Source organism: Gordionus sp. m RMFG-2023, chromosome 1 (assembly GCF_954871325.1).
Source record: "Gordionus sp. m RMFG-2023 chromosome 1, tfGorSpeb1-WG-v2, whole genome shotgun sequence".
NCBI classification, from domain to species: domain Eukaryota; kingdom Metazoa; phylum Nematomorpha; class Gordioida; order Chordodea; family Parachordodidae; genus Gordionus; species Gordionus sp. m RMFG-2023.
In genome coordinates this window covers 52,637,142-52,664,090 of record NC_088775.1, presented here as the reverse complement: position 1 = coordinate 52,664,090, position 26,949 = coordinate 52,637,142, and the positions used below count along the sequence as shown (strand labels likewise).

General features: G+C 26.1%; 1 protein-coding gene across 1 annotated transcript in view; it reads right to left on the bottom strand.

Annotated features, from left to right (window-relative positions):
- Positions 1-3,187: 3,187 nt before the first annotated feature.
- Positions 3,188-26,949, bottom strand: part of LOC135927181 (uncharacterized) — a 49,114-nt gene continuing 25,352 nt past the window's right edge. Inside the window, exons 6-9 of the mRNA XM_065463136.1 lie at positions 25,146-25,373; positions 8,324-8,523; positions 7,902-7,980; positions 3,188-3,488 (exon numbers count right to left, since the gene is read on the bottom strand). Coding sequence (XP_065319208.1) covers positions 3,390-3,488; positions 7,902-7,980; positions 8,324-8,523; positions 25,146-25,373 — 606 coding nt within the window. The 3' untranslated portion in view covers positions 3,188-3,389. The remainder of the gene's footprint in view (positions 3,489-7,901; positions 7,981-8,323; positions 8,524-25,145; positions 25,374-26,949) is intronic.

Genomic DNA, 26,949 nt, shown 5'->3' with positions numbered 1-26,949 from the left:
TTTCTTTCTTTCTTTCTTTCTTTCTTTCTTTCTTTCTTTCTTTCTTTCTTTCTTTCTTTCTTTCTTTCTTTCTTTCTTTCTTTCTTTCTTTCTTTCTTTCTTTCTTTCTTTCTTTCTTTCTTTCTTTCTTTCTTTCTTTCTTTATTTCTTTCTTTCTTTCTTTCTTTCTTTCTTTCTTTCTTTCTTTCTTTCTTTCTTTCTTTCTTTCTTTCTTTCTTTCTTTCTTTCTTTCTTTCTTTCTTTCTTTCTTTCTTTCTGTATTATTTTTTAAATAAAAATGTCCTTTAATTTTAGATTAATGTATAGTTTTTCGTCAATAGAATTTTTTTATAAATTTGATATTAGGTTTGATTTTCAGGCAAAACTAATTGGGACATTATTAAAAATATTAATATTTTGAAATTATTAATATATAAAAAATAAATTTGAAATTAAGTATTAACTATAAAAAAAAATTCTAAATCTTAACTTTTTTATTTTCTTTTATAATAATTTTTTATCTTTTCATTCTATTACAAGAATAAAGTCTACGAAATATATTTTTTCCAAAAAAAATTGATATCATTAATCATTTCCTTAAAAAATAACAGATATCTTCTAATATAATGTTAAATTCCAAAACCTAGAACCCATTTAGAGTTTAATTATTATTACAATAAAAAATATTTTAGTTACCTATTATTTGATGCTTATATAATATTTTTTTTACCCTCCAAAAGATATTTAAAATACCTTTTATATGATTCCTATATCAATACTTTGTGTACCTAAGACCTCCCGCCTACTTAGATTTCATGTTTATGATATAGGATTTCATGTTTATGATATAGGATTTTATGTTTATGATATAGGACTCTACCTCGTGATTCCGTATACATATTAAATTAAATAATAAATGGGGGGTCATATTACATTTTAATAAATTTTGATCGATGTTCAGCAAATTAGGTTGATTTCTTGTCATAAAATTATTTTTCCAATTTCAAAATATGCCTTAAAATATTAACCAAAAAAATACAAATGCTTATTTAATAATTGTACATGGCATAATATAAGAGATGATAAATTCTTACTACCTCATATACTGCCAAGACTTCTCAATACCATATGAGAGATCCATTTTATAATATAACCATTTTATCAATGAAAATTTTTTTATCTAAACGATTAAATAATGATGATATTATAAATTTTTTCGCTTTTTCTTCCTCTAATTTGTCTAAATTATTAATTTAAAAATATTATTTATTAATTTATATTAAAACCATTTTTTCGAGTATTTAATAAAGCATAAAAGTAATACTGGTGAGTAAACCTTGCGGTGAAGGACGCTATTTTTTTTAGAATGAGGGGGTGGGGGATAGTGGTAGATTTTAGCGGGTGTTTGCGTCCAATAAATTTTCGGTCATGTTTACGTTACTTAAATAATAATTTATCATTGTGATCATATTACTTATGATTTGCTTTTTATAGAGTTGTTAAAGGATAGAATCTGGCCGATCTTGGATTCGATCCTATATTAGTCATTTTCACGGATTATGATCCTGACTTAAATTGAGGACCGTGATCGAAATCGTTTTTTTAATATTCGATCCCGATCCTTTTAAAAATTAATTTTTTTCTTAAAAAGCAATAAATAAAATAAAAATTTTGAAAATTAAATTAAAATATTATTTTTTTTTTAAATTATCTATCTACAACATATTTTTTCAACTACCATGCCACCATATTTTATATTTCAACAATTAAAAAAGCCACATTATATTGAAAATAATTTCTCAAATTCTTTTGTTTTGCCCATATATCTTGGGCAGGTAATATTGCAAACTTGAATTTTTAGAAACTTATATGACCCTTTTAACCACATGTAAATAACATACTTAAATATGTTTAACAAAATAGGTGTTGAACCCTTTATCATTTTTTTTGTTTATACAGGTTTTACATTCAGCCTATACATTTTTTTTTTTTTTTTTTGACGGGTAAATTCTCTCTTTATTTTAATAGTTGCTGATATAATATGTTATCAAAAGTTTATAGCAAATAATAAATTTTTTTATATTTGTCATTTTTAACTTATAAAGAATTTCCATCTAAAATTTTAAGACTGGGACTTGACTTATTTTCATCTAACTCTGATATATACTATATTTTTCTTTTATAAAGAGAAATCACAGTGATTCAAAAATGAGATTGCCAAACACTTAAATGAATTCTATACACAAACAAATAAATCTCTGTAAAACCAAAGTGGTTCTGGTAGCAAATCCAAACAAACCAAATTAAATTTTTAAAATCTTAACATGCCAGCAATATAGCAAAATGGAGTTTATTATTGACACCTTCCAACAGCGTCACTTGATGATGATCCTTCATTTCAGAAAATGATTAAAACATTTTCTCCAACGACAAAAATTATATTTCGTCAAACTCTGGGCAACAAAATATTTACTACCTTTACAGATATAACGACAAATCTTATAAGAGTTTTATCTGGTCTTAATTTAAAAAAATATTTATTGAATATAACATACCTTTCCCATCAAGCGCTCCTGTGAAGCGCTTGTTTAGTAAAACTAAGTGTGTGCTAATGAAGTGGATGTTTAAATGATAATAACTTCGAAAAAATTTTATTATTAAAGGCTAATTTTAATTATAAATAAATATATTCTAATTGTCATACTTATATTATTATAAATTTATACCATATTTAATTTATTTTTATATTAGTTAATTTTGAATCGATCAGAAATTTCCTTCAGAAATTTAAATTCGTATAAATCCTAACAGTCGAAAAAATTCGTTAAGCCTTAATACATTTTTTTCAAGATTGAATCCTTTATGTTTAAACTTCGATCAAGTCTAAGATGATAGTTTTCGCTTAAAAGATTGGTCGCCTTTTTAGAGTTGGCTCACTGTTAAAAATGGAGCTATATCACAACTTTTGTTGGTGGTGAAACTCACTCTATAATTTATATAAAGCAGATATAAAAATAATAAAAATAAAAATAAAAATAAAAATATTGATAAACAAACTTTTTGCTCAATATCTTGTATGTGGATGAAATTTTTTTTGACTATATAAAATTTCAATTTTTATATATAACAATAATATAGAGAAAAGAATTCAAATTTAACACTTTTGAAAAAATATTAAAATTCATCAAATTTATTGTCTCACCTTATTTACTGTTAAAAAATATATACTAATTTGTTTCTGCATAAATCAAAATTCGATTAACATTAAAAAATATATATAAACGTTTTCAAAAATTAAAAAATAAAATTTTAAGTAAAGTGACATGATTATATAACATAATGAATTAATGCAATATAGATATAAAATTAAAATGTATCATAGCACAGATTAATAAATAATGAAATGTGTTTCAAATTCCTAGCAGAATGCCGTTGAAATGTGAGCCCCTTTGAATTGTTATTGTAAATTTTGATCTATTATCTATAAATACTGAGGCATACTCTCCAGCCTTTTCGTAATTATATATAAACATTGAAAAAAAATTTATTCTTTGATTTCTCTATTACAAAAGAATAAATTACTATAACATCTAAAAAAAATTTACTCAAGGCGGGCATAATTACCGTAATTAGGATCACAAAACTTCATAATTAATTAAAATTATTAGTTCCTTTTCTAAAATTTGAATTTAGTAACTAATCGTTGAAATTGTGATTTTTTAGAGTAATTATATTGTAATTCTCTTTATCTTAAATTTTTTTAAAAATAGTAAAATTTGATAAATATCTCGAAAAAATGATTGATAAATTTAATGACTTTTTTATAATATTATGTTTTATTCTTTATTACTAATCAAAATTGTATTTTTTTTCGTATGATAAATGTAGAGATTTATCATAATAATAAAATATGATAACTATATATACTTAACCTACAATAAAATTTATGAATACCCCAAAAATACTAAGTGGCTTTTCACTTTGACAATCAATTAATTACCCCTCCCCCCCACCCTCCATGACTTATAGAAATTTTTTTATTTTGAATATTCTTTTATATTATTTGGTGACTATCTGCGTTTGATGATTTAGTAGGCTTAAATCTTATTTTATTGCGTTATTTTTCTAAAAGAATAAGATTTGGAACAAATTAATATTTAAATATACCTTATATGTTTTAGATTACTGGTTGTTAGATGATGGTATTTTATAATTTGACGTTAGATATTTTGCGCTTTCCACTTTATTTTTTTTTTATCTAATTGAATTTTTTTTATACTGAATATTGACAAGTTCTATTCAGTTCCTAATGATATTAGGATTGTATTATTAAATTCTGTCAGGATGTCATTGGATTCCAGAATAAAAAGCAAAGATTCAACACTACTCATATTACCAATGGATTATATAAAAAAGGAACTAATGATTGTAATATTTTTTTTCGTAAAAAATTACAAATTTAGTCATTAAGTAATTATTAACGTAGTTATAATAATTTATTAAATGTTTTTAAAATTTTCTTGGAGTTATAAATTAAATTTATTCGAATTCTTCCATATAATATAGTGGACACAACAATCAGTGAAACACAACCACCAGTGCATTTTTGAAAGAACTTGCCCGTTGACGCCAGTGACCAAAAGGAGACTTACTTTCTGCACAAATAGTTATATTTGAAACTAAACAAGCTTTATCAAGCCCAGCTCAATCCTTAATAATTTGTAAAAGATATTTCCAAGTCAGATAAAACAACTATAACAATGACTAATAATATATAGATTTCTAATATGACATCCAAGAGGATTGCAAATTTATCAATAAAAATTTATGAATATTTAACTAACAACATATTAGATGATACAGTCTAAGTGATATGCCAAGATTTATATAAAGGTCTGTATAATTTTTTTCCAAACAACATTGAATATTGAAGACTCTAGGACTATGATGGTATAACTTCCAGGATTGTTGTCATATATCTGCTTCAATTTGTAATCAATCTCCACCCAATGCAAGATATAGAACAAATATAGATTGATCTTTTAAATTAATTATTGAACATGGGATTGGATACAAATATTTTCAAATTATTTATTTTTTAAACCTAAATATTCCCCAAATAATATCCACTGCTTATATATATATAATTGCCATAGAAGCTTACCACCAAGATTTCTTTGACTCATTCAATGATGAAAATACTTATCTCAATCATATAAAGTTCTAAGTTTATTTATCTATTTGAATATTACATTTATTTTAAATTAAAAAAAAAATCTGATTTTTAAACATTCCAATTTCACAACCATCTAACCCCAAATTTTAATACATATCTTTCAAAAATATAGATTTTTTTTTAAACATTACTCAATATTAACAGAATTAAATTTTTAAATTTTATAATCTATAAAAATTATTTTATTTTTTTTAAATAATTTTGGAATTTTAGAAATAGGTCATTCATTCATATTTATCCCCCTTCCCCCTTCTCCTTTTTTTTCCCCTTCTAAAATAAGTATGTCAAGCATTTGTAATGCCTGCCATAGAAATATAACCTTAAAATTTTTATCCTGATTTTTATGATAATTTTTTAAACCTTAATCCACCTACCCCTTAAATCAAGGTCTTTAATTTCTAATTTTTTATCAACACATATTACGGAAGTTAATTCAAATTTAAATTCCCTTAAAGCTTGGGAAAATCTTTAACCTTTCCTTTTTAATTAAACCTACAGATAAAAATAAAAAAACTATTTTGCACGAATATATAAAATATAAAATAGACCATTTTTATGACTTAGAAATGGAAAATTATCTCAAAAAAAATAGACCAAGGGGACGTATGTGGAACTCTTAAATTAGCTTCATCTAATGATAAATTGGCTCCATTTGATGAACATACTTTCACTTTATTAAAAGAATTGCATACTCAGGCTTTTCCTGAAGATCTTCCCATCCCTATAAAATCTAATTTAATCGAAATAGGTAAGGAAGAACTAATTAAAACAGTTTTATCTTTTAATAAAAACTCTGCAGGGGGAATTTGACGGTTTTCGCCCCTCTTATTTCCAATTTTTAATTAACCCTAAAAATCCTTATCAAGATTCATTTGTAAATTCACTGGTAATACTTAGTGAAGTTCACCAAATTCTTTATGGCGCAAGATTAATTGCTTTTTCTAAGCCTGATGGTAGAGTTCGGCCAATTGCAATAGGGTCTTTTTTTAGGAGACTATTAGCTAAGATAATAGTTGAGCGCATCAAACCTAATGCTTCAAAAATGTTCCAAACATATCAACTAGGCTTTGGTACTAAAGGGGGATGCGAAATAGCCGCTCACTCTCTTCGCATATATATCGAAGATCTTCCTCCAGACGACGTAGTCTGTAAGCTTGATTTTAAAAATGCTTCTAATTCTTTATCCAGAAAAGTATTTTTGAACATATTTTATGATAAATTCCCAGTTTATGCAAGATTTATTGAACAGTTTTATGGCTGTAGAACCCCTCTCAAATTCGGGGAATATACAATTCCATCTGACGAAGGTATTCAACAACTTTGGGCCCTAGTTTAGGTATACATAACCTAGTTCTCTAAAATCCTTTTTTAATTTATAATTTTAACATATGGTATCTAGAGGATGATACCATTTGCGGACCTTCTAAAAATATTCTTTCACGATAGAATATATAGAGAAGAATTCTCTAAACATAGGCCTTACTCTAAATAAATCTAAATCTGAAATATGCTTTTTAAATTCAAATACTCTCGAAGTAAAAGGGTTTAAAATCATTAAAAAAAGTTAAAATAATATTCTAGGTTCACCTTTAAGCAGTTTTTCCAACTGTGAGGTGTTCGTTTTAAAAGAAATTCCTTCACAGAGCTTTTTTCTAAAAAAATATTTATTTTTACCAAAGATTTTATATATTTTTAGATCTTCTTTCTTTTTTTTTAAATTGAGGTTTCTCACAATTGCCCTCGAAAATGGGTGGTTTAGATTTATATCCATTAAAACTTATATCCCTTTCCTCATTTTTGGCATCGCGTTTGATGAATAACGCCATGATATCTTCTTTTATCTCTCCTAAAGATAACCTTTAAATTCAGCCTTGACAGTTTGGGTATCTTTAGCTCCACCTGAAGCTGTTTTACCCACAATCTTAACACACCAATATATTTTCGAACCTTTAATTAAAAATTTTTTTAATACAATCTCATCATGCAGCAATTAATTTAGCTATTAGCCGTTCTCTTACCAGGACCCGAATACCAAACATCCTGGAGCCTACAAATTTATCATTAGATGATGGCTTAAGACCAGATGGCTTAACTTCCGTGCTTGGTCTTTAGGGAAATCCTTAATTTGGGACTTCACATGCGTATCTTCTTTTCCAAGAAATTTAAATTCTAATCCGTTGATATAGCCGAGAAAAAAAAACAATGAAATATTCCAAATTCACAAATTATATTTTTATACCGATCGTTATCTCTTCCCTTGGACATATGCCAAACGGAACTTTAAAATTCTTAAAAAATATAGACGATAAGATAAGAGCCCTTACATCAGAACCAAAAGAATACTATTTTTTAAAACAAAATCTACAAATAACGATTTTAAAATATAACTATTCATGTTTTTTGGGAACTTGTAGTCCCACCTCCGTTTTTATAAAATAATGTTTTATTTTATTTTATATTTTATATTTGATATGTTAATTTTAATATAATTTTATTTGATAGTAGTATATAAATTAATTGTGTAAAACAGACAATTTATTATAATTATTAATACCTTTTAAAGAAAAGTTGTCAATTACAGTTGTATAAAGAAATGTAATTAGGTAATTAAAATTATTTCTCAACATTACGGCAAAAAATAATAATATGGACGTTAATAATATTCAGAAATTTATTTGGAAGTAACCTGCATTTGCAATAATCCAGATACTCCGATGGTAAATATTTTTGTGTTACTTTCAAAGCCCGATATGTATTCTAATGAACTATAATGATTTTAGATAATGTATATTACAAAAAGTATCCATTTTAATAAAAAATGTTATTATACCTAGATAAAAGCCTTTAATTTGCTATGAAAAATTTAGAGCTAGCTAATACCTCAAATTTTAATAATATGCCGATAAAACTATAGAAATATTGCTCATCTGCACTCATTTATCAAAATTATGTAAAATTGTTTAGTTGCATATAAAAACCTAATAAACTAATACACTTAAAAAAATAGTTAATTAAACTATTTTTTAATTTAGCAATCAATCAGTAAAGACTAAAGGTTATATTAATTTTTTTAGTTAAAGGGATTTGAAATTTTTTTTATATCAGAACCTTTGACTCCTGCATTGTGAATTTAAACATATGAGCAAACGGATGTTGTCCGATTGTTTTAAAATGCGTCTTTTTTTCCCAGGCTTATGTATCACGTGAACATAGCATATAAAGTGGTAAATTCCTCTCATTTGAGCTATGAAACGACCATTTAGTAGATCCATTCCTTGTCCCCGATTAAACGCCCCACTCGAAAATGGCTTTTCAATTAATTTTTTTTCACCTTTATTAGTTATTTATAATTTAGAGGACTTTTATGAGGCCGATTTAATCGGCGCACGCTTCCGCCTAATTTAAATCGACCACGGCATATTTTATTATTGTTAAACTTATGATGAGAAATTCCGTTAATAGTTATAATTATAAATTGCATTAATATTTTTAATAATTATTATAAATTAAAATGGCAAAATTATAAATTACATTATAATAATTATAAATATAAGACTTGAAATTTATGAAATATTATTTTATTAATTCACTAATTCTTCTCGCAACTAAGTTAAAAAAGGAGTTTGAATTATAAAAAGTATTTCCGAAAATAATTTATTATCAATAAATAAGTTAAAGCAATTTTAATAGTAGAATTTTATATTCTTTCTTGATGTATCTCTTTAAAAAACCCAATAAATTAATTTGTCTAAGAAAATTCGGGATAGGTTCTAAATCGCTAAAACAAAAATCGCTAAAAATTGGGAACATGGCTTATATCTCCTAGAAAATTTTTAAAGTAAATTTGAAATTAATATTAATAGATACTAGGGGACTAAACACTTGTATTTAAATTGAAAATTGAAAATTTATTTGTAAAGAATAATAATTAAGAGAAAGAATTAATTTATTGAAAGAATATTTACATAAATAAAATATTTTAAGTATAATTAAACATGAGGACTAGTATTTTTTTATGGAGTTGAAATATTTATTTACAAAGTATTTTATAATTTATTAAAATAATTATTGGTATATTATATTAAAGCAAAATATATTTTAAAATAACCTATTTTAAAAAATAATATATCATTAAGCTTTTGCCTTTATGGAGTTTTAACATTGTGCCAAAACTGAATGACCTATCAAATGGGGTTGATAAAGGTATTATAGTATTATTTTAAAAAATATTTCTTCACTGGAAGAATAATAATTAAGTGTTCTAAGGATTTCTACAATCTTTAAGATAATTCAAAACTTCAAGTCAATATATTTGTTTGACTAAACTCGGAAATATTTTTCATTGGAAGAAAAATAATCCTCATCTTGGTTATTAATCTCATGATGTTGTAGTGATTATGTACTATTACATTTGGGGATTCTTTAGTAAATTTTGAAGCATTTTTTTGTCAAGTTTAAAACTTCTTATCAAATTTATGAATCCCGGAAAATAATTCCCCGGAAAAAAAATCCCGGAAAAAAATTCCCGGAAAAAAAATCCCCGGAAATTAATTCCCCGGAAAAAAAATCCCCGGAAAATAAATCCCCGGAAATTAATTCCCCGGAAAAAAATCCCCTAGAAAATAATTACCCGGAAAAAAATTCCCCAGAAAATAATTCCCAGGTAAATAATTCTCCGGAAAAAAAATCCCCGGAATAAAATTCCCCTGGAAAATAATTCGCCGGAAAAAATTTCCCCACTATACATTGAATTGCTAATGCATTGCTAAACTGCATTGCTAAAAGCCAATCAATCATTATCAATTATAAATCAATCAAAAATTTATTACGTATATTTTTTTAATGATAATTTTTTTTTAAAATATATTTAAATCATTTTTTTATTATAAATGAAGAATACTGATTAAATGATATAGTATATAATTTTATTTTTATTTAATATTATTAATAAGAAATTTATTTTTCTAGCTTATTAAAACAAATATACATTTTATTCAATTTTAAAAATTAACAAATATATATCCGTAAGAGGGCGTTATATGTTTTAATATGTATCATTTTAGGAAACCGGAATGATGATTGGATAGAATTTTTTTTATACATATGAAAAACCTAAAAATTAAAAATTTTTTTTAGGTTTCTTTAATGTTTAATGAGTAGGTTTAGAATAGTAAAATAATGGAAATTTTTTAAAGTAAATATTGCTGGCGTTATTTATCAAAATCTCTTTATACGTGTATATTTACGTGCTAAGCATTATTCTAAAAAATATTTTGAAAATAATTTGATTTGACCGATTGCCGAGCTCAAAACCGACCACTCACTAAATATTCGATTGACCAAATTTATTAGGAATATAATTTGAAAAATGTTGATTTTCGTTTTATATATCTATAAATACGTATAAAACATAATCCTAATAATTCTTCAGAATTAATTTTATCAAAATTTTTAAATATTTTATTTGAGAATTATTATTTCGTTGATTTATTTATAGGGAATTTTTTCTCCTAATTTTGTAATTTTAATTATCTTAAAAACGGAGATTTTTTTTCCGGGGAATTATTTTTCTAGATTCTTTTTTAATATAGCTTACATTTAATATATTTATTGTAGCTTTCATTCTCTTCGCTACACTGCACAAGGTACGATTCCCAAACAATTTATTTTAATTGAAATAGTTACATTTCTCATATTTAAATAAATATATTATGCTAAGCTAACCTATCTCATATTTTACTTTTAATAAACCTTTTATCGGTCCGTTGTCTCACCCCCTCCTTCATTATTATATAGGATTTAACTTGTAATATACAATAAATTTATTGAATTTAAAACAAATTAAACAATAACATAAAATTTATCGAATTTAAAAACATTTAATGGTAAATCTAAATATATTTCCGCGAATATGAAGTTAATGATTTATTTTCAAAAAAGATACTCCAGCAGTAGTCCGCCAACATATTTATACGATTCTTGCCGGGAATTTAAATTGAAAACTTAAGACCCCCCAAAACGAAATTCTTTACCATTTTTCTCAAAAAGCAATCGATAAAAAATTATAAAAATTAATAAATTTATAAGGAAATATAAATCTAACACTATCACCAATTTTCAGGGATTTTCATTTGATACTTTTTAAAATATATCCGTATTACCATTTTTGAGATTTCGAAAAGTTGCCTTTATACGATAATATTTTTAAAACTTGACGTGAAGGGAAAACTTAGAAAACGAATTCGAACTCAGTGTCAAATTCTGCACCAAAACTTGTTTTTATTTATTTTTTCTCCCATTTTTCTTGTCACACAGTACAATTAATAAAAATTGATAAAGACATAAATATTAAATAAAACCTATACAATAATTTTAATATATATTTTTTCAACTTTTAGGTAGAGATATCAACATCCAAGGATGTTTTTATCATCTAACTCAATCAACTCATAGAAAGATTCATTAATTGGGGTTAGAATCATCATATCGGAATGATCCAATGTTATGCTTATTTGCAGCTATGATCGATGGATTAGCATTCTTACCTATACACGATGTCAAACGAGGTATGGAGTATTTAAAAACCATTGTATCGGATGAAAACAATGAATTATTGTTTTATTTTGATAAAAATTATGTGAATGGAGAATTGAGACATGGGAAAAACTCTCAAAGGCAAGTAGAGCCATTGTTCCCACCAGAAACATGGAATGTGTTCAATGTTACGATTGCTGGGGAAAATCGAACAAACAATGTATGTGAAGGATGGAATAACCGATTTAAGCATATTGTAGGCAACAAAAAACCGAAGATATGGGAACTACTCGAAAAAATAAGGATGGAAATAGCGGTTGATATGGGAAAAATCGTCCAATGGAATATTGGGACATACACTCCCAAAAAAAATCGTATTTATGCAACGAAACAAACTATTTTAAAAAATTTATGCATTGATTATTTAGAAGAGAGAAGGGACTTGCCCAATTTTCTCTCTTCAATTGGAGAACATATACGTTCTAGAATTGTTTCTTTTGAATAATATAATTTATTATTCTATATATCATTTAATAAAATTATAATTATTTCTTTTCTGTAACTTTTGAAAAAAATTCATAAGCAAAATAATAATTGTTAGATTAGAAAAATATAATACTCACTGCTGATAATCACCTCTGGATGTATTTTGATTAAAGTGGTCAGCATTTTTCATTACTTTTGGCAGTATTTAATTAAAATTGGGCAGTAAAAAATATAATTTTGCAAGTTTTATAGTGATTTTGTATTCAGTCAGTTAAATTCTTAAAGTAGGTAAATACTTCAGTAAAATAATATTTATCAAATAGAGGGTATCAGATTGAATTGCTAATTTCCTATTTAGCCACAAAATTTATAAAATGCTATTATTTAATAGCTTATCCTTGTAAAAACAAAAAGGGGCGCTATTTAAGAGTCAGTAAACTGTGAAAAGCCTTTTATCATATTTCTAAAAAAATGATTAAAATTTGTGTAAAAATAATTTTTCAATAAATACCTAAAAGTTGATGAAAGTGTGTAAAGGTGAACTAGATTTATTTAACTTTCGTTTTATTATTTAAAATCTCAAATCCTCGAAGAAATTTGACTTTAAAAAACATTTCTATTTAATTAAATACTGCAGAGCAGATCCGGGTCACGGGATTTTTTTTCCGGGGAATTATTTTCCTAGATTCAAATTTACTAGTAATATAATTTGAAAATTGTTCATTTTTGTTTTATATATCTATAAATACATATAAAACATAATCTCAAAAAATATTTTAAAAATATCGTGGTTTGGCGGATAACCGACTCGTATATGTTTTACTCGTAATTATAGATATATAAAACAAAAAATGAACATTTTTCGAATCATATTACTAGTAAATTTTATCAATCGAATATTTAGTAAGTGGGGTTTTGAGCTCGGCAATCAGTCAAATCAAATTATTTTCAAAATATTTTTTAGGATAATGCTGAGCACGTATATATATACGCGTATAATACAAAAATGAAGCTTTTTCCATGGATAACGCCAGCAATGCAGTATTTGGTCATTCGGTCGGTTTTCGGGTCAAATCACGATATTTTTAAAATATTTTTTGGAATTATGTTTTATACGTATTTATAGATACATAAAAAAAAAATCAACATTTTTCAATTTATCTTAATAGCAAATTTGATCAATCAAATATTTAGTGAGTGATCGGTTTTGAGCTCGGCAATCGGTCAAATCAAATTATTTTCAAAATATTTTTTAGAATAATGCTTAGCACGTAAATATACACGTATAAAACAAAAATGAAGAGATTTTGATAAATAACGCCAGCAATATTTACTTTAAAAAATTTCCATTGTTTTACTATTCTAAACCTACTCATTAAACATCAAAGAAACCTAAAAAAAATTTTTAATTTTTAGGTTTTTCATATGTATATATATACCCAAATATAAAAAAAATTCTATCCAATCATCATTCCGGTTTCCTAAAATGATCCATATTAAAACATATAACGCCCTCTTACGGATATATATTTGTTAATTTTTAAAATTGAATAAAATGTATATTTGTTTTAATAAGCTAGAAAAATAAATTTCTTATTAATAATATTAAATAAAAATAAAATTATATACTATATCATTTAATCAGTATTCTTCATTTATAATAAAAAAATGATTTAAATATATTTTAAAAAAAGTTTAAAAAATTATCATTAAAAAAAATATACGTAATAAATTTTTGATTGATTTATAATTGATAATGATTGATTGCCTTTTAGCAATGCAGTTTAGCAATGCATTAGCAATTCAATGTATAGTGGGGAAATTTTTTCCGGGGAATTATTTTCCAGGGGAATTTTATTCCGGGGATTTTTTTTCCGGAGAATTATTTACCTGGAAATTATTTTCTGGGGAATTTTTTTCCGGGCAATTATTTTCCGGGTATTTTTTTTCCGGGTAATTAATTTCCGGGAATTTATTTTCCGGGGATTTTTTTTCCAGGGAATTAATTTCCGGGGATTTTTTTTCCTGGAATTTTTTTCCGGGATTTTTTTTCCGGGGAATTATTTTCCGCTTACCCAAATTTATAAATTAGGGCCTTTTTCGAATCATAAAGACCATTTTTTTGTCGCATTAATATGAGCTCCTTTAAATTTAATTCCTTCGCCTTTAAATTAATTTCTCTCCAAAACTAATGAAAATTATCATCTATAATTTTAATCAGGATTATTTAACATTTTGAAAATATAATGAAAAACTTTGATTTCAGCATTTAAAACTCCTATTTCCTCAATGATTCTTTTATCATTCTTTTAAGAATTAAAAAAGTTTTCGAAAAGCTTTATTTGGTGTAATAAATTTTTTTCCCTTGTAGCAAATTCTCGAGTAAATGTATTATAATTTCTAATTAAAGTTTTATGATTATTTTATAATTCCTTTCTATTAATTTTAAAGATATTATTCACATACACCAGCGTTAGTTGAACTATCATTTTCATTTTGGGCGAAACAAAATATCTCCATGCTTTTGAGAGAATTTCGAACAAGAGAATAAATCTTTCATTAATATTATAAAATCATGAATTTTCGCAATGGTATTAAATAAATCTTGTACCACAAGATTTAATGTATCTGCACAATGTTTGTAGATTTCTCTAGACTAGAGGTCTGCAATGGACGGGATTTAGCATTGTTTAATAATTTTTTAACCCGCCTCTATTCATGGTTTTTTATAACCCGTCTTTTATCTAAAAATTTAGTTTAACCCGCTGGCTTGCACTATATTCTAAAATTATATTAATGGCTGGTTTATCTTATATTCTTTTGATTTTTAATTAAACTTATAAAATATGCAATATTATCGAACAAAAAAATCTATTTATTTCATCCGAATATAATTTAAAATTCACACGCCCTTTTTTTTAGAATAGAATCGCATTATTCGGGTCATTTCTATTGATAAACTATTAATCTGACAGGTAATAAATAACAAGATATTCATCAACTGCTTGTGGAAAGCTTTTCTTAGTTGAGACCAATTTTCTGTCAAAATTATACATGTCTCATAAAGAAGAAACATTAAGAAAAACTCATTGAAATGTGCATTTCAATAACATCTTGTTCAGATCACATGTTCTTTATCGTCAGATTATTATTATATTTCAAAAAATTCTTTCAATATATTTTCGAATGAATTTTTTATAATATTTTAAAATAGCAAATTATTTGAATCGAATACAGATAGTAAATTTTATCATTAGCACGAATAAGAATATTAAATTATTAGATTCATTTAAAGGAATCAAATACGAATAATGCACTATTCGATTCGCTTTTGCATAGAGGCCTAATAATTTGTGAAAAACAGATTATTTAAATTTCCATTTAAAAGCATTACCATTTATTTATTATTACATTATATATAACATTAGTATAAAAGATAGAAATGAAAAATGATAATTTTTATTTCTATAGTTGGACTTTACAAAGAAAAATTGAAGCAGTCCAATATCTTCACGATCCCTACAATTTACTATCCCAGTCCCTTTAGAGCTCTTGGTTGCAAATTTAATTAACAGACATATAGTAAATAATGTCTTATTTAAAAAATTAGTCCTTTATGGGATGCTTAAAATAATAATCTTTGATTTATAATATATTAATAACGGATAGGAGATGAGGAGAAATCCCCTGCCCATCAAGAATTTTTGAAAAAATATAAAAGGGCTTCATAGGTTATTTTCTTTTTTAAATATTAGTAAAACAGGCGCGTACGCAGGAATTAGTCTGGGGGGGGGGAGGGGATAATAAATTTTTTAAGAAATATTATTGTTTTTTAAAAATATCAAGCATAAATTTATTAGGACTAATAACAATTTCTAATACACAATTTTAAATTTATGTGAATTATAAAATAATTATATGTAAAGAATCACTTAAATGACCCAAAATAGAAATTTGAATTTTTGCCTTTACACAAAAGGTTTCTTAGGAATAATTGCATTAAAATCCAATCTTCGTTGTGATTGAGCTAATTTTCAATTATCTCATCCTTGCTTGTCGTCAAATGCCTATGAATACTCAAAAGATCCAAACCTTTCAATCTACTTTCAGAAGTTGTACTTCTTGGTATGTTTTTCAGAGAACTGACCCGGCCCCCCGTGCTGGACAGTATTTTAATTTTTTTAAATATACCCGGGCCGGGCCCGAAATTTTTAAAAAAAACACCCAAGCCGGGCCTGAAAATTTCATTTTAAAAAAAGCCGGGCCGGGCCTGCAATTTTTTTAAAAAAGTCGAGTCGAGCCTAAACAGGGCCAAGCCTGAAAATTTTTTAAAAAAAACCCAGGCCGGGCCGTAAAAAATCTTTAAAAAAATCCGGGCCGTACCCTGCAAATGGTACTTCTGCAGGCCTCTGTTATTCTTCTTAAAAAAGAGAATGTTCTCTTATTAGTTTACTAATGGGAAGAGTTTATAAACCCTTTTAATACATTGGGAATTTAATCTAAAATGTGTTTGAAACATCTTCATAATAAAAATCTAACAAATATTTTTTTTTCTATCACCATCTAAAAAAGGTTGGGAAGGCTTTTGTGGGAGTAATATTTGCAAATTAGTAAGTGGTGCTTATGAATTAAAAATTCATTTATTTGCGTTATAAATGTATCTATATTTAAGATATACTATCCTATATTAATGTTTTAACGATGAGCTTGCCTTGCTACAAGTCGAGGGAGACAAATATTAAACACGTATAGCTCAGCTTTTGACTCAACAATAAAATATGAAATTCTTCATCAACATTAGCCCTAATTTCCTTGAGTTCTGATAAAATGCTCTAAGTTATTCTCATCTTCTTAATCAAGTCAATGTCATGTTTTTGAAAAGTAATATTTAAAATAGTTGTATAATTAAATATTACATTCTAATGAGAAATAAAATTTGGAATAAGCATTGAATCCAATAATTTTCTTGCTTCTAAGGAAATATTTCTTTCAGGCCATTGTCATATTTCAGTAATAGCAAATAATTGGCTCTTCTAACTCCTTAAAAGCTGTTACTGCTTGATATAAAGACTCTATCTCGTTGGACAAGGCTGCAATTTCTTTTTCCCTGTTGGACAAGAAGTTTCAGAAATAATAATTATTTGACTAGAAATTTGAAAATGGTAGATAAATATTACGCCACTAAAAATTTGAAAATAATAAATATATATTACGCCGGAAAACTTGAAATCGAAATTATTAGTAGATAAATGTGTTAATAAATGTAATTAAATATATATTAATATGAGATACGAATAAATATTAACATATAAATTAATATAAACAATAATATTTTTGAAAAATATATCTGGCATCTGCATTCCCCCCCCCCCCCCCGCTGCGTACGCCAATGTAGTAAAAGGTTAAAATTAATAGAGTAAATAAAATGTTCAGATATCTAAATAGACAAAATTTGCTGTATATAATTATTTCTGAGACTTGAAATTGCAAAAAGCCAGTACGACAAGATGGAACCTTGGACATTGAGCTGTTAGAGCATTTTTTGGATCTAGAAGAGCCTATTTTGTATTCCCTTGGGGAAACAGAATCATCTGAAACACATATTTTATCGAAAGCTTATACATTATTAGATTTAATATGACAGCCGATTTATTTCATTCGAATATATTAATAAATTATTCATTACACAACAATTTTATGCAATATTTTTTTAAAAAATGTATTTGCCTGAAGTTATGAGATTCTCTAATATTATATAATTACAACTTAGAATACCAAGAAATAATATCGACCTGGAATTTCTCGAGATTTATATGATTGTTGAGGTGAAAGCGAAATTATATAATTTTGAGATTCACAAGCGTCAATTTTACTGATACAAATTGTATCAATATTATCTTTGTTTTAATTGAGGATCATTATAAAATAAAAATTTTTATTCCACTTTTGGATTTAATTTTGACTTAAATCAATGAACGATTTATGCTTTATCAAATTTAAGGTTTCGAACCGTTAATCATAGCGGTCCGGTTTGTTTCGGTTTTTAATTTAAAATTTTATAAAGGTTTTGTCATTTCGGTTCGGTTTAGAATTTATAACTGTTCTTTTTGGTTCGTTCCGGTTTTTATAAATTTGATTTATTAAATAAACTAATTATAAACTATATATATATTAATCTTAGAGAAAAATCATTTTAGTTTATATTTTTATAATTCCTCATTTATTTTAGCCACGAAGATATTTATTGTCTATAATTTAATCTCTATTAAATTATAAAGTAAAAACAATAATCTTGGCGTTGAATGATATGAAAATAATGGGGATTTAATTGTATAAAAAATTTTAATTTGAAAAATAATCACGAATTTAAATTGTCCCAAGGAAATTTTAAATTAAAGTTAATAATTTCAAATTAATTATTTTTAAAACCGTTATGAACATGTGTAAAATATTTATAACAGTTCCGCTCTTTTTATATTTTCCTTATATTGGTTTGGTTCTGCTCGAAGCCCTGAATGGCACTATGCAATTTACAAATAATTTATTTTATAACTCCCTCTGATCTGAGGATATAAATGTATCTTAAGGCCAATAATTTCAGAATTTAAAAGGTATGAAAGATTCATTTGCAGATAATCCTACAAGAAATACAGCGAAAGAAAGCATTGCAGGAAAGGAAAACTTTAATATATTTTATAAGTTTTTCAAATATATTTACTTTAATATATATTTTATAAGTTTTCCAAATATATTCATTACAGAGAATAAATACCTATATCAAAAGTATGATATCTTAAAATTGATTGAATAAACTAGCTTTCCTCACCGAGATATATATGGCTCAATCGAACAAAAGATTAAATTTTCATTTATGAACTATTTTGACTCTTTTTAAATCATTATAAAATGTTTAATTTTATATTTTTTTGTGATTTAAATATCGGTTTTTATAGCTATGATTTTAACCGTATTATATTTGCTCTTAATATTTTATATTATTTTATTATTTGTGTTTGAAATTATCATATTTTCAAATATGATTGGTTCTAATAAATTTTATGATGATTAGTTCTAATAAATTTTATGATGATTAGTTCTAATAAATTTTATATGATGATTAGTTCTAAAAAATTTTATATGATTAGTTCTATTGAATTTTTATAAGCTCCAAAAAACAATATAAAAAAATTATCTCCCCTCCTCGTAGAAAATTAATGACTACGCGTATTAGGGCAATGATTCGATTTTCGGGCATGCAGGACTTTAGGTGTGTCTTGATTAATTTAGGCTTTGAAAAGCTAAGCGTACTTATAGCTACGGTGATCAGAATTGGGCTAGCTTATTGTTATGAAAAATATTTAAAATTTGTTTAGAAGTGTTTATGGTATGTGTGGATAATATATTACGATCATGAAATCTTAATTCATTAATTTCACTTACCAGCTAATTTTGGTTTGTATGTTATATTATTTTATTGTTTATAAAATTATTTTCATGTTTCTGGGTTAATTCTACTTTGTTTAAATAATTTTAGGGGTATATAAATAAGAAATATCGATAAAAATTATACGATATATATTATATAAATTTATTGGGATCTTAATGAAATAAAATCGCGTCACAATAATCTTGGTATTTAGCGCCGTTAAGACATTAGGAAAGACACTTGAAATTAAAATATGTTCACAACCAATGCCCTGATTATAAGATCCCAAATTTAGAAAATAAATAATTCTAAATATAGAAGCAAAATATTTCAGTAGTTAAATGTATTATTACGTAATGGTATTTTTATCCATAATTAGTTTGTTATATTTATTGTATCCTTAACTACTTGCATACATTTTCTTGTAAAAATATTAATAAACTTTCTAAAAATTCTTTTTAGTATATGTTATAAAAATTAAAATAAATAAAAATTGAAATAAAAAATATAAAAATACCAATTAGAAAGAACGGCGATAAAAATGAATAAAAATTAAAATATAAAAACAATTTAAAGTTAATTAACGAATAGGTTTAATCACAAACACTATTAAAGTTTAAAAATATATAGAATATGGTAACCAAATTCATGTGAATAATTTCTTACGATGAATATGAATTTTGCTTATCGGGGTAGTTTATACAATATGGAGGAAAAATGAATTAAAAAAATATATAAGAAAAACATGTGGGAGAAAAGGAAAAAATAATTAATGATATGATTAAATTTAAAGAAAGTTAATGGAAATATTAAAAAAAAATATCATTAGCGATATAGAAAAAAAGATAATATCATTAGTGATACTGAAAAATGGAAATTGTAAATAATGACATTAGAGATAAAGGAGGAAAAAAATTTAAATTAATGAAGTAGGTATCATTAGAGCTATGAAGGGAAAAAAATAAAAATTATAAATAATAAATTGGTAAAAATGGAAACATAAGATTGGGAATTGGAAAGAGTGAGAAGGAAATGGAAGAAATAAAATTTAGAGAAGAAGTGGAATTGGAAAGATTGAAATGGAAATAAATGAAAGGGAAAAAAGGGATGAAAAGGAAAAAAGAAAAATTGTAAGGAAAATTAGAATTAGAAAAAAGAGAAGAACTGAAATTGCAGGTTAAAAATTATAAGAGACAATAGTAATTCATGAGTCAAGAAATAAAAATGCAGCGCATACCCAAAACCAAGGACCCTGAATAATAATAGAAATCAAGGAGAAAATGGTTTAAGGAATATGTACGGAGAGGAAAATAAAATGGGTTAATCAGTTGGAATGGGAAAGAGTTGACCATGTTATACTTGTGGAGAATATGGACACATCAGTGAGAGTTGTAATAATGCAGTAACTCAGATGAGAGCGCCGCAAATTAGTTGTAAAAGTGGAAGTATGGGTCTCAGTTTAGAGAATTGTTAACCATTATATTAGTAGAAGATGCATCTAGTATAGCATATTGTGAAAAATTGGAAAATGGGACAGAGCCAGAGCAAATGTTATGAACAAGTAAAAACATTAGCGGTTAATACATAGTACTGAATATGAATATAAGAAGTTTACCAGCTAGAGACAATGAATAAGAAACATATGACAGAATGCATTGGATATAACATTTAAATGCCAAAATATTATTGTACATTATGCAGTAGATAGCCCAGATATGTTGGCGAAATGGAAAAAAATAAAGATTAATACATCTGGAAAACCTTATGATCAAATTAATGATATGTTAACTAATAATAAATTAGAGTATGATAATAAAATAAAATTTGAAAAGAGGGAAAATGAAAATATAATTATCCGATATATAAGAATGATTTAACGGATGTGTAGATGTTAAAAATTATAATACACCAATCTTGAAGTTAAAAGGAATATGTAATATCAGCAACGCCTAAAATAATTAGAGATTTTTATAACCAGAAAAATGAAATTATGGAAAATAAAGCTCCTGTAAATTTTAAAAGGGAAATTGTAAAAAATAATATTTTTGAAATTCTGGAAAATATAAAGTTTGTATATTTAGAGATGAATCAAAGGCTCACAAGGAAATTTATATATAATTGGTAAATACTATTTCGGAATTTTGTGACAAATCAGGAGTTGCCTGAAGTCTTAAATAATAATTGCAACGAGAATATATTAACTAAATTAAAGAAGATGAAGAACTTGAGTTAAAAACGATATATAATAGTTTGGCACATAATAGGGATGATATAAATTGGAAATTGAAAATGAAATAAAGGGAGAAAATCCACCTTGATGAAATTCAATAAAATATATATATAATTAAATTGTGAGAGGTGATATGTGAACGAGATCATGGAATAAACAAAAATATATGAGTGAAAAAAATTCTAAGCTTAAGGATGCATAATAAAAAGAGAAAATTAAAGCCTGAAGGTAAAAACAGAAATCGAAAGAACTTCAATGTTACATTTCTGATCATTCTGATATTATATATGTTCTACCGTGATATTTTATTTTAGGAAATTAAAAATACCTACAAAATGGTATAAAATATTTAAAAAATATATAAATATTTTAAAAATTAAAATTGCAAGAAAATTAAATTAATCATTTAGATAAAAGAAATAAAGTGCAAACGTTTATAATAATAGCAATATCTAATTGTAAATAATTCCCATTGATAAAATTCATAAATTAATAAGAAGAAGATTTTTCATCATGCTTTGATGTCGTGATTTAATTAGCTTAATCTTGCTCTTTAAAAGAGACCGGGATCTTATAGCCCAAGGTTCTTATGTGCCTAGAGGTTTTCTCTAGAGTATTCAACTCTAATGGTTAATTTTTTTTACCAAATATGTATAAATGCGGCTATTATTTTTTTCAATATCAGATCATATGTAAAATTTTTATAACACAATATATGATTTATAACCTAGAGTAACTTTTTTAAATTAACAAATATAATAAAGGTTGTAATTATCCAACAACTATATTATATAAAAGATTAACCCTATTCTATATAAAATTATTCTTTATTTAAACAAAAAATATGTTAAAGCTACCATAAAATTAATATTTAAGATATTGAGGGTCTGGGGCTACTTTTCAGAGGTTCATATGAGCTTTTTGAGCGTTATTTTTAAAATTTATTTTTGCTTATTGAAATTCGAATATGGTAAGAAATCATATTAGAAAGAAATAATTATATTAATAAATTTAATAAGCTAACCATTATGAAGAAAACAAGTTAAAAGATATAAATCAAGTTTAATTAAACAACAACATAATTTTATAATTCATCAAACCACCAGCTGTCCCTGATTGAATCTTAGATAAGTTTTGTTTTGTATATCAAGAATCTTCAATATAAAGTAACCTTTAAACATAATCATACATAACAATAATATGAACCATGGTGATATGTCCCACATGCCTTAAGAATGTTTCCTTAACAAAAGGAAATAAAATTATTTGTCATGGTAAACGAGCCAACAGATGCCCTTCATCAGGTGCTGTCTTTAACAACAATGAACCTGTTATGCCTCCTTCTTATCCTGCTCTTATTAATAGTATTAATTTGGAACCAATACCTACTACAACATCAAGCTCCAACAATACCTTCAACACAGAAACAATCCCTTTAACTATATCTTCGTGCCCAGAAAATAACACTAATTCAACCTTTATTGCTGAAGCACAAGAATGGCTAGAAAAATTTATGAAAGAAAGACACCCCCCCCTTCCCCCCCACAATAGCTCGTATACCAAAAGGTGCCAGAATTATATTTTCACAAAATTTTTAGCTATTTTAACCACCATAAATAAAAATATTAAAAGCTTAGATAATTGGATTAAATTATTATCAGTTATATATTTAAATCTACATCTTCCAACATCATCAAACTTAACACAAAGCATCAAAAAAACATTAAATTCAAATGATAATAGTTACTTTGATATTCCCAAGCAACCTCCACATTCTTTCAATAAGTTTAATAGATAAAAAAAAGGCCAAGCTTATTGAAAGTAAAATAAACCTATGCTATGTAAATTCAGCTATCAACATAGCCTGTTCAAACGATACTATGGCCTCCAATAATGATATAACTCTCATGGCCATGCAATCTAAACATCCTCAAGATTTTTCACAAATCATCCTTCCACTATCTAATAATCCCATTCCACTAACCGAGAGAAATATTGGAAGCAATAAAGACATTCAAAAAAGATTCTTCAGGAGGCATCGATGGCTTTCGAGACATTTATCTCCAAGATATAATTAAACCAACTATGCCCCTATATCAAAATAAAATCAAATATTTTTATTTGACATAAAAAATTCAATATAAAATTGATAAATTTAGATATATTTAAAAAAAATTCCAAAGTCAACCCGACCCCCGAAGTTTTTTTTAAATATTAGGCCCGGCCCAAACCCGATTTATTTAAATAGAATTAGGCCCGAGGGGCCGGACTCGGGCCGGGTACGGGCCGGACCTAACTTTGCAAATCTCTAGTTTTAATTTTATTGACGTTTGCCTTTTCGGGCTCGCATGCTCCCCGGTCTCCCTACTTCTTCTTTAATATTTATGACATCACCATCAAAGGATATATTGTACCATTTCTGTATACTTTAAAAATCAACTTATAACATGTAAGTAAATCACATAACAAAAATTTAAATATTTTATGCTCTATTCCCACCATTACTTGGTTTTGCTATCTTGAATTAAGTTTTATATCCTTTAAATTTAAAAATAATGGTAGAAATTTTTTTTACATTTAATTAAAATAGAAATGGCTCACCTACTATTCTCGTCAAAATATATGAATTATATATGAATGCTATTACAACTTCATATTTTTTTAGCCTCATCAAAGTGGAGGGATGAATGTTTTTTCCATGTTCAGTCCATTTATCATACCTTTTACTTTGATAGAGATATTGATTTATTGAACAACTATTTTCTGGTTAATGTTTTTAGGTATTCTTTGAGTTTTATATGAAAATAAATACGAAGTGACAAAATGTCCAAAGAGGAAAAAAAACCCATACATTTTTTCTTATATAAGGAACAAATGAAGCTAAAAGTCCTATGATATTTTGTTTGTAAATTTGAAATAAGTATAACATTCTATTCTGCAATCAATTTTTTTTAAATTTCTATAAATCTGTTCTAAAAAAATAGAGTGGGTACTTGAGAAGGAGAAGGATCAAGGTAAAATTCAAATTACCCCAAAAATTTAATTTTTAAAACTTTTAAATAATTTCTTCGTAAAGCTTTAACCAATGTAAACAAGAATAAGAAAAGTGAATGAAAGATTGTTTATTTAATATTAATGTTTTTAAATTAGCGGAGGTGAGTGGACTATAAACACCAACCAAATCTCCTTTAATCATTTTAAATTTAATTTTTAAAAATTAGAATTTTTTTTATAATAGTAATAAAGAAATTTACTGTTTTGAATGTTTTCAATTCCAATAAAGTTTTTTTGGCAATCGTGATGTAATTTTGAAGTCTGCAATGGAAGGCCGAGCTAATTTTGGGGGTTAAAAGGCCTTCTTTAGGTATGTAATTTTTATTCTGGTTGTAATGTGTATGAGATAATGATGATTTATAAATATGCGGATCTAACGCTACATTGATATGGGAGGAATTCTTGAACGATACATACGATGTTAGAGACTTTAATCAGTGGAATATAAATTATAAATATTAATTAATCTCATAAATAAATATAAAAAATATATCCCTTTTCTTCCTTTTCATTTCCATTCTTTCTTCTTCCTTTCCTTTAACTTCCTTTTAACCCTTCAATACTCTGACTGAAAAATACGTCAGGTGGGGTGTAACAAACCAGAATTTTAAACTAATATATCTCCATTTCTTTTCATTATTATGTTTTTTTAAGAACCACCTTTTCTAACATCTCAAGGTTGTTAGTGACTATTGGTATAAGTGTTTGTGAGGCCAGCGTATTTTTTTAACAACTTCTGCTTTTTCGATGGTAGAAAATAGAGATCAGAATTCCCTGCAAAATTAAAATGTATTCCCAGGTTAGTGGGAGACCGTTCGATCAGGGGACAAAGGATATGCCACCCAGGCGTGGGCATTATCATTTGAGGTCTAATGATTGAAGAGTGAATCAAGTATTAATTTTTTGAGGGCAGCTAGGAGAATATTATTAATGGTTTTATGGTGGGTTTGATGTATTCGGAATAACTTGTAATACAAGAGTTCGTAGGCATTTGATTCGATGGGCTGGCCACAATCGACGCATGGAGGGTAAAACTGCATGCGAAGAGCGATGGATATGTGTAGTGATTTACTAGTAATGAGGAGACAGAGTGTTCGAAATGAGGTATTCAACGTAACGGGTAACCAAAGGAGAATCTCAATATTTTTAAATGTTAATCAATATGATATGGGGACAAGCTGTTGCTATTCCAAAAGGTAAAAACCAGAGATAGCTCAATATCTTTAAAAGGGAGAGACTGTGGATAATATCTTCAACGGCTAGGTGGGATAAAAATAAAGGCTTAATGTTCCGGCTAGGGAGTATGGCATGAAGCTAGGATGATATTAATGCAAGAACTTTAAATAAATTGTATTTTGTTATTTTGGTTTAAGGCTACACTTTATGGTAATAGATTAAATTTATAAACGATTTTGTAAAAGTTGTAGTTATATTTTCTCATATTTTACATATATTAATAAAAACCACATTATAAAAAACCCACTGGCGGCGATTATTTATAATACACATATTAAATTAAAAGGTTAAAATTATACTAAGCCTAACGAGGACTGATATTTCAGAAGAAAAACTAAGAAGCATCATCTCAGAATTCGTCAAAGAAAAAGTGAATACAGGACTATGTATATAATTTAGAACTCATCTTCAAAGTAAAAAATATTGTCGATCAAAATAAAAAAAAAGATTTGTTATTAGCATACATAGGTACGGATAACTTAATTAAAATAAAAAAAATTTCCATTAACCAATTAATTTAGATAGAATTAATTATATAACTTTACTTGATAGTTTGGAGAAAATATTTAAGGGTATCTCTAGTATTCCTACATCGAAATAATTTTTATACTTTGAAAAGAGGCGGAGAAACTATTATAGATATTTCAATCAAATAAAGTATTTGCTCATTATGTAATTTTAAATGGCCTGTTGATAAACTTTTAAGAGATATTTTTATCTTAGGAGTAGAGCTGCCTGAGTTGGATAAAGAACCTCGGTCAATATATA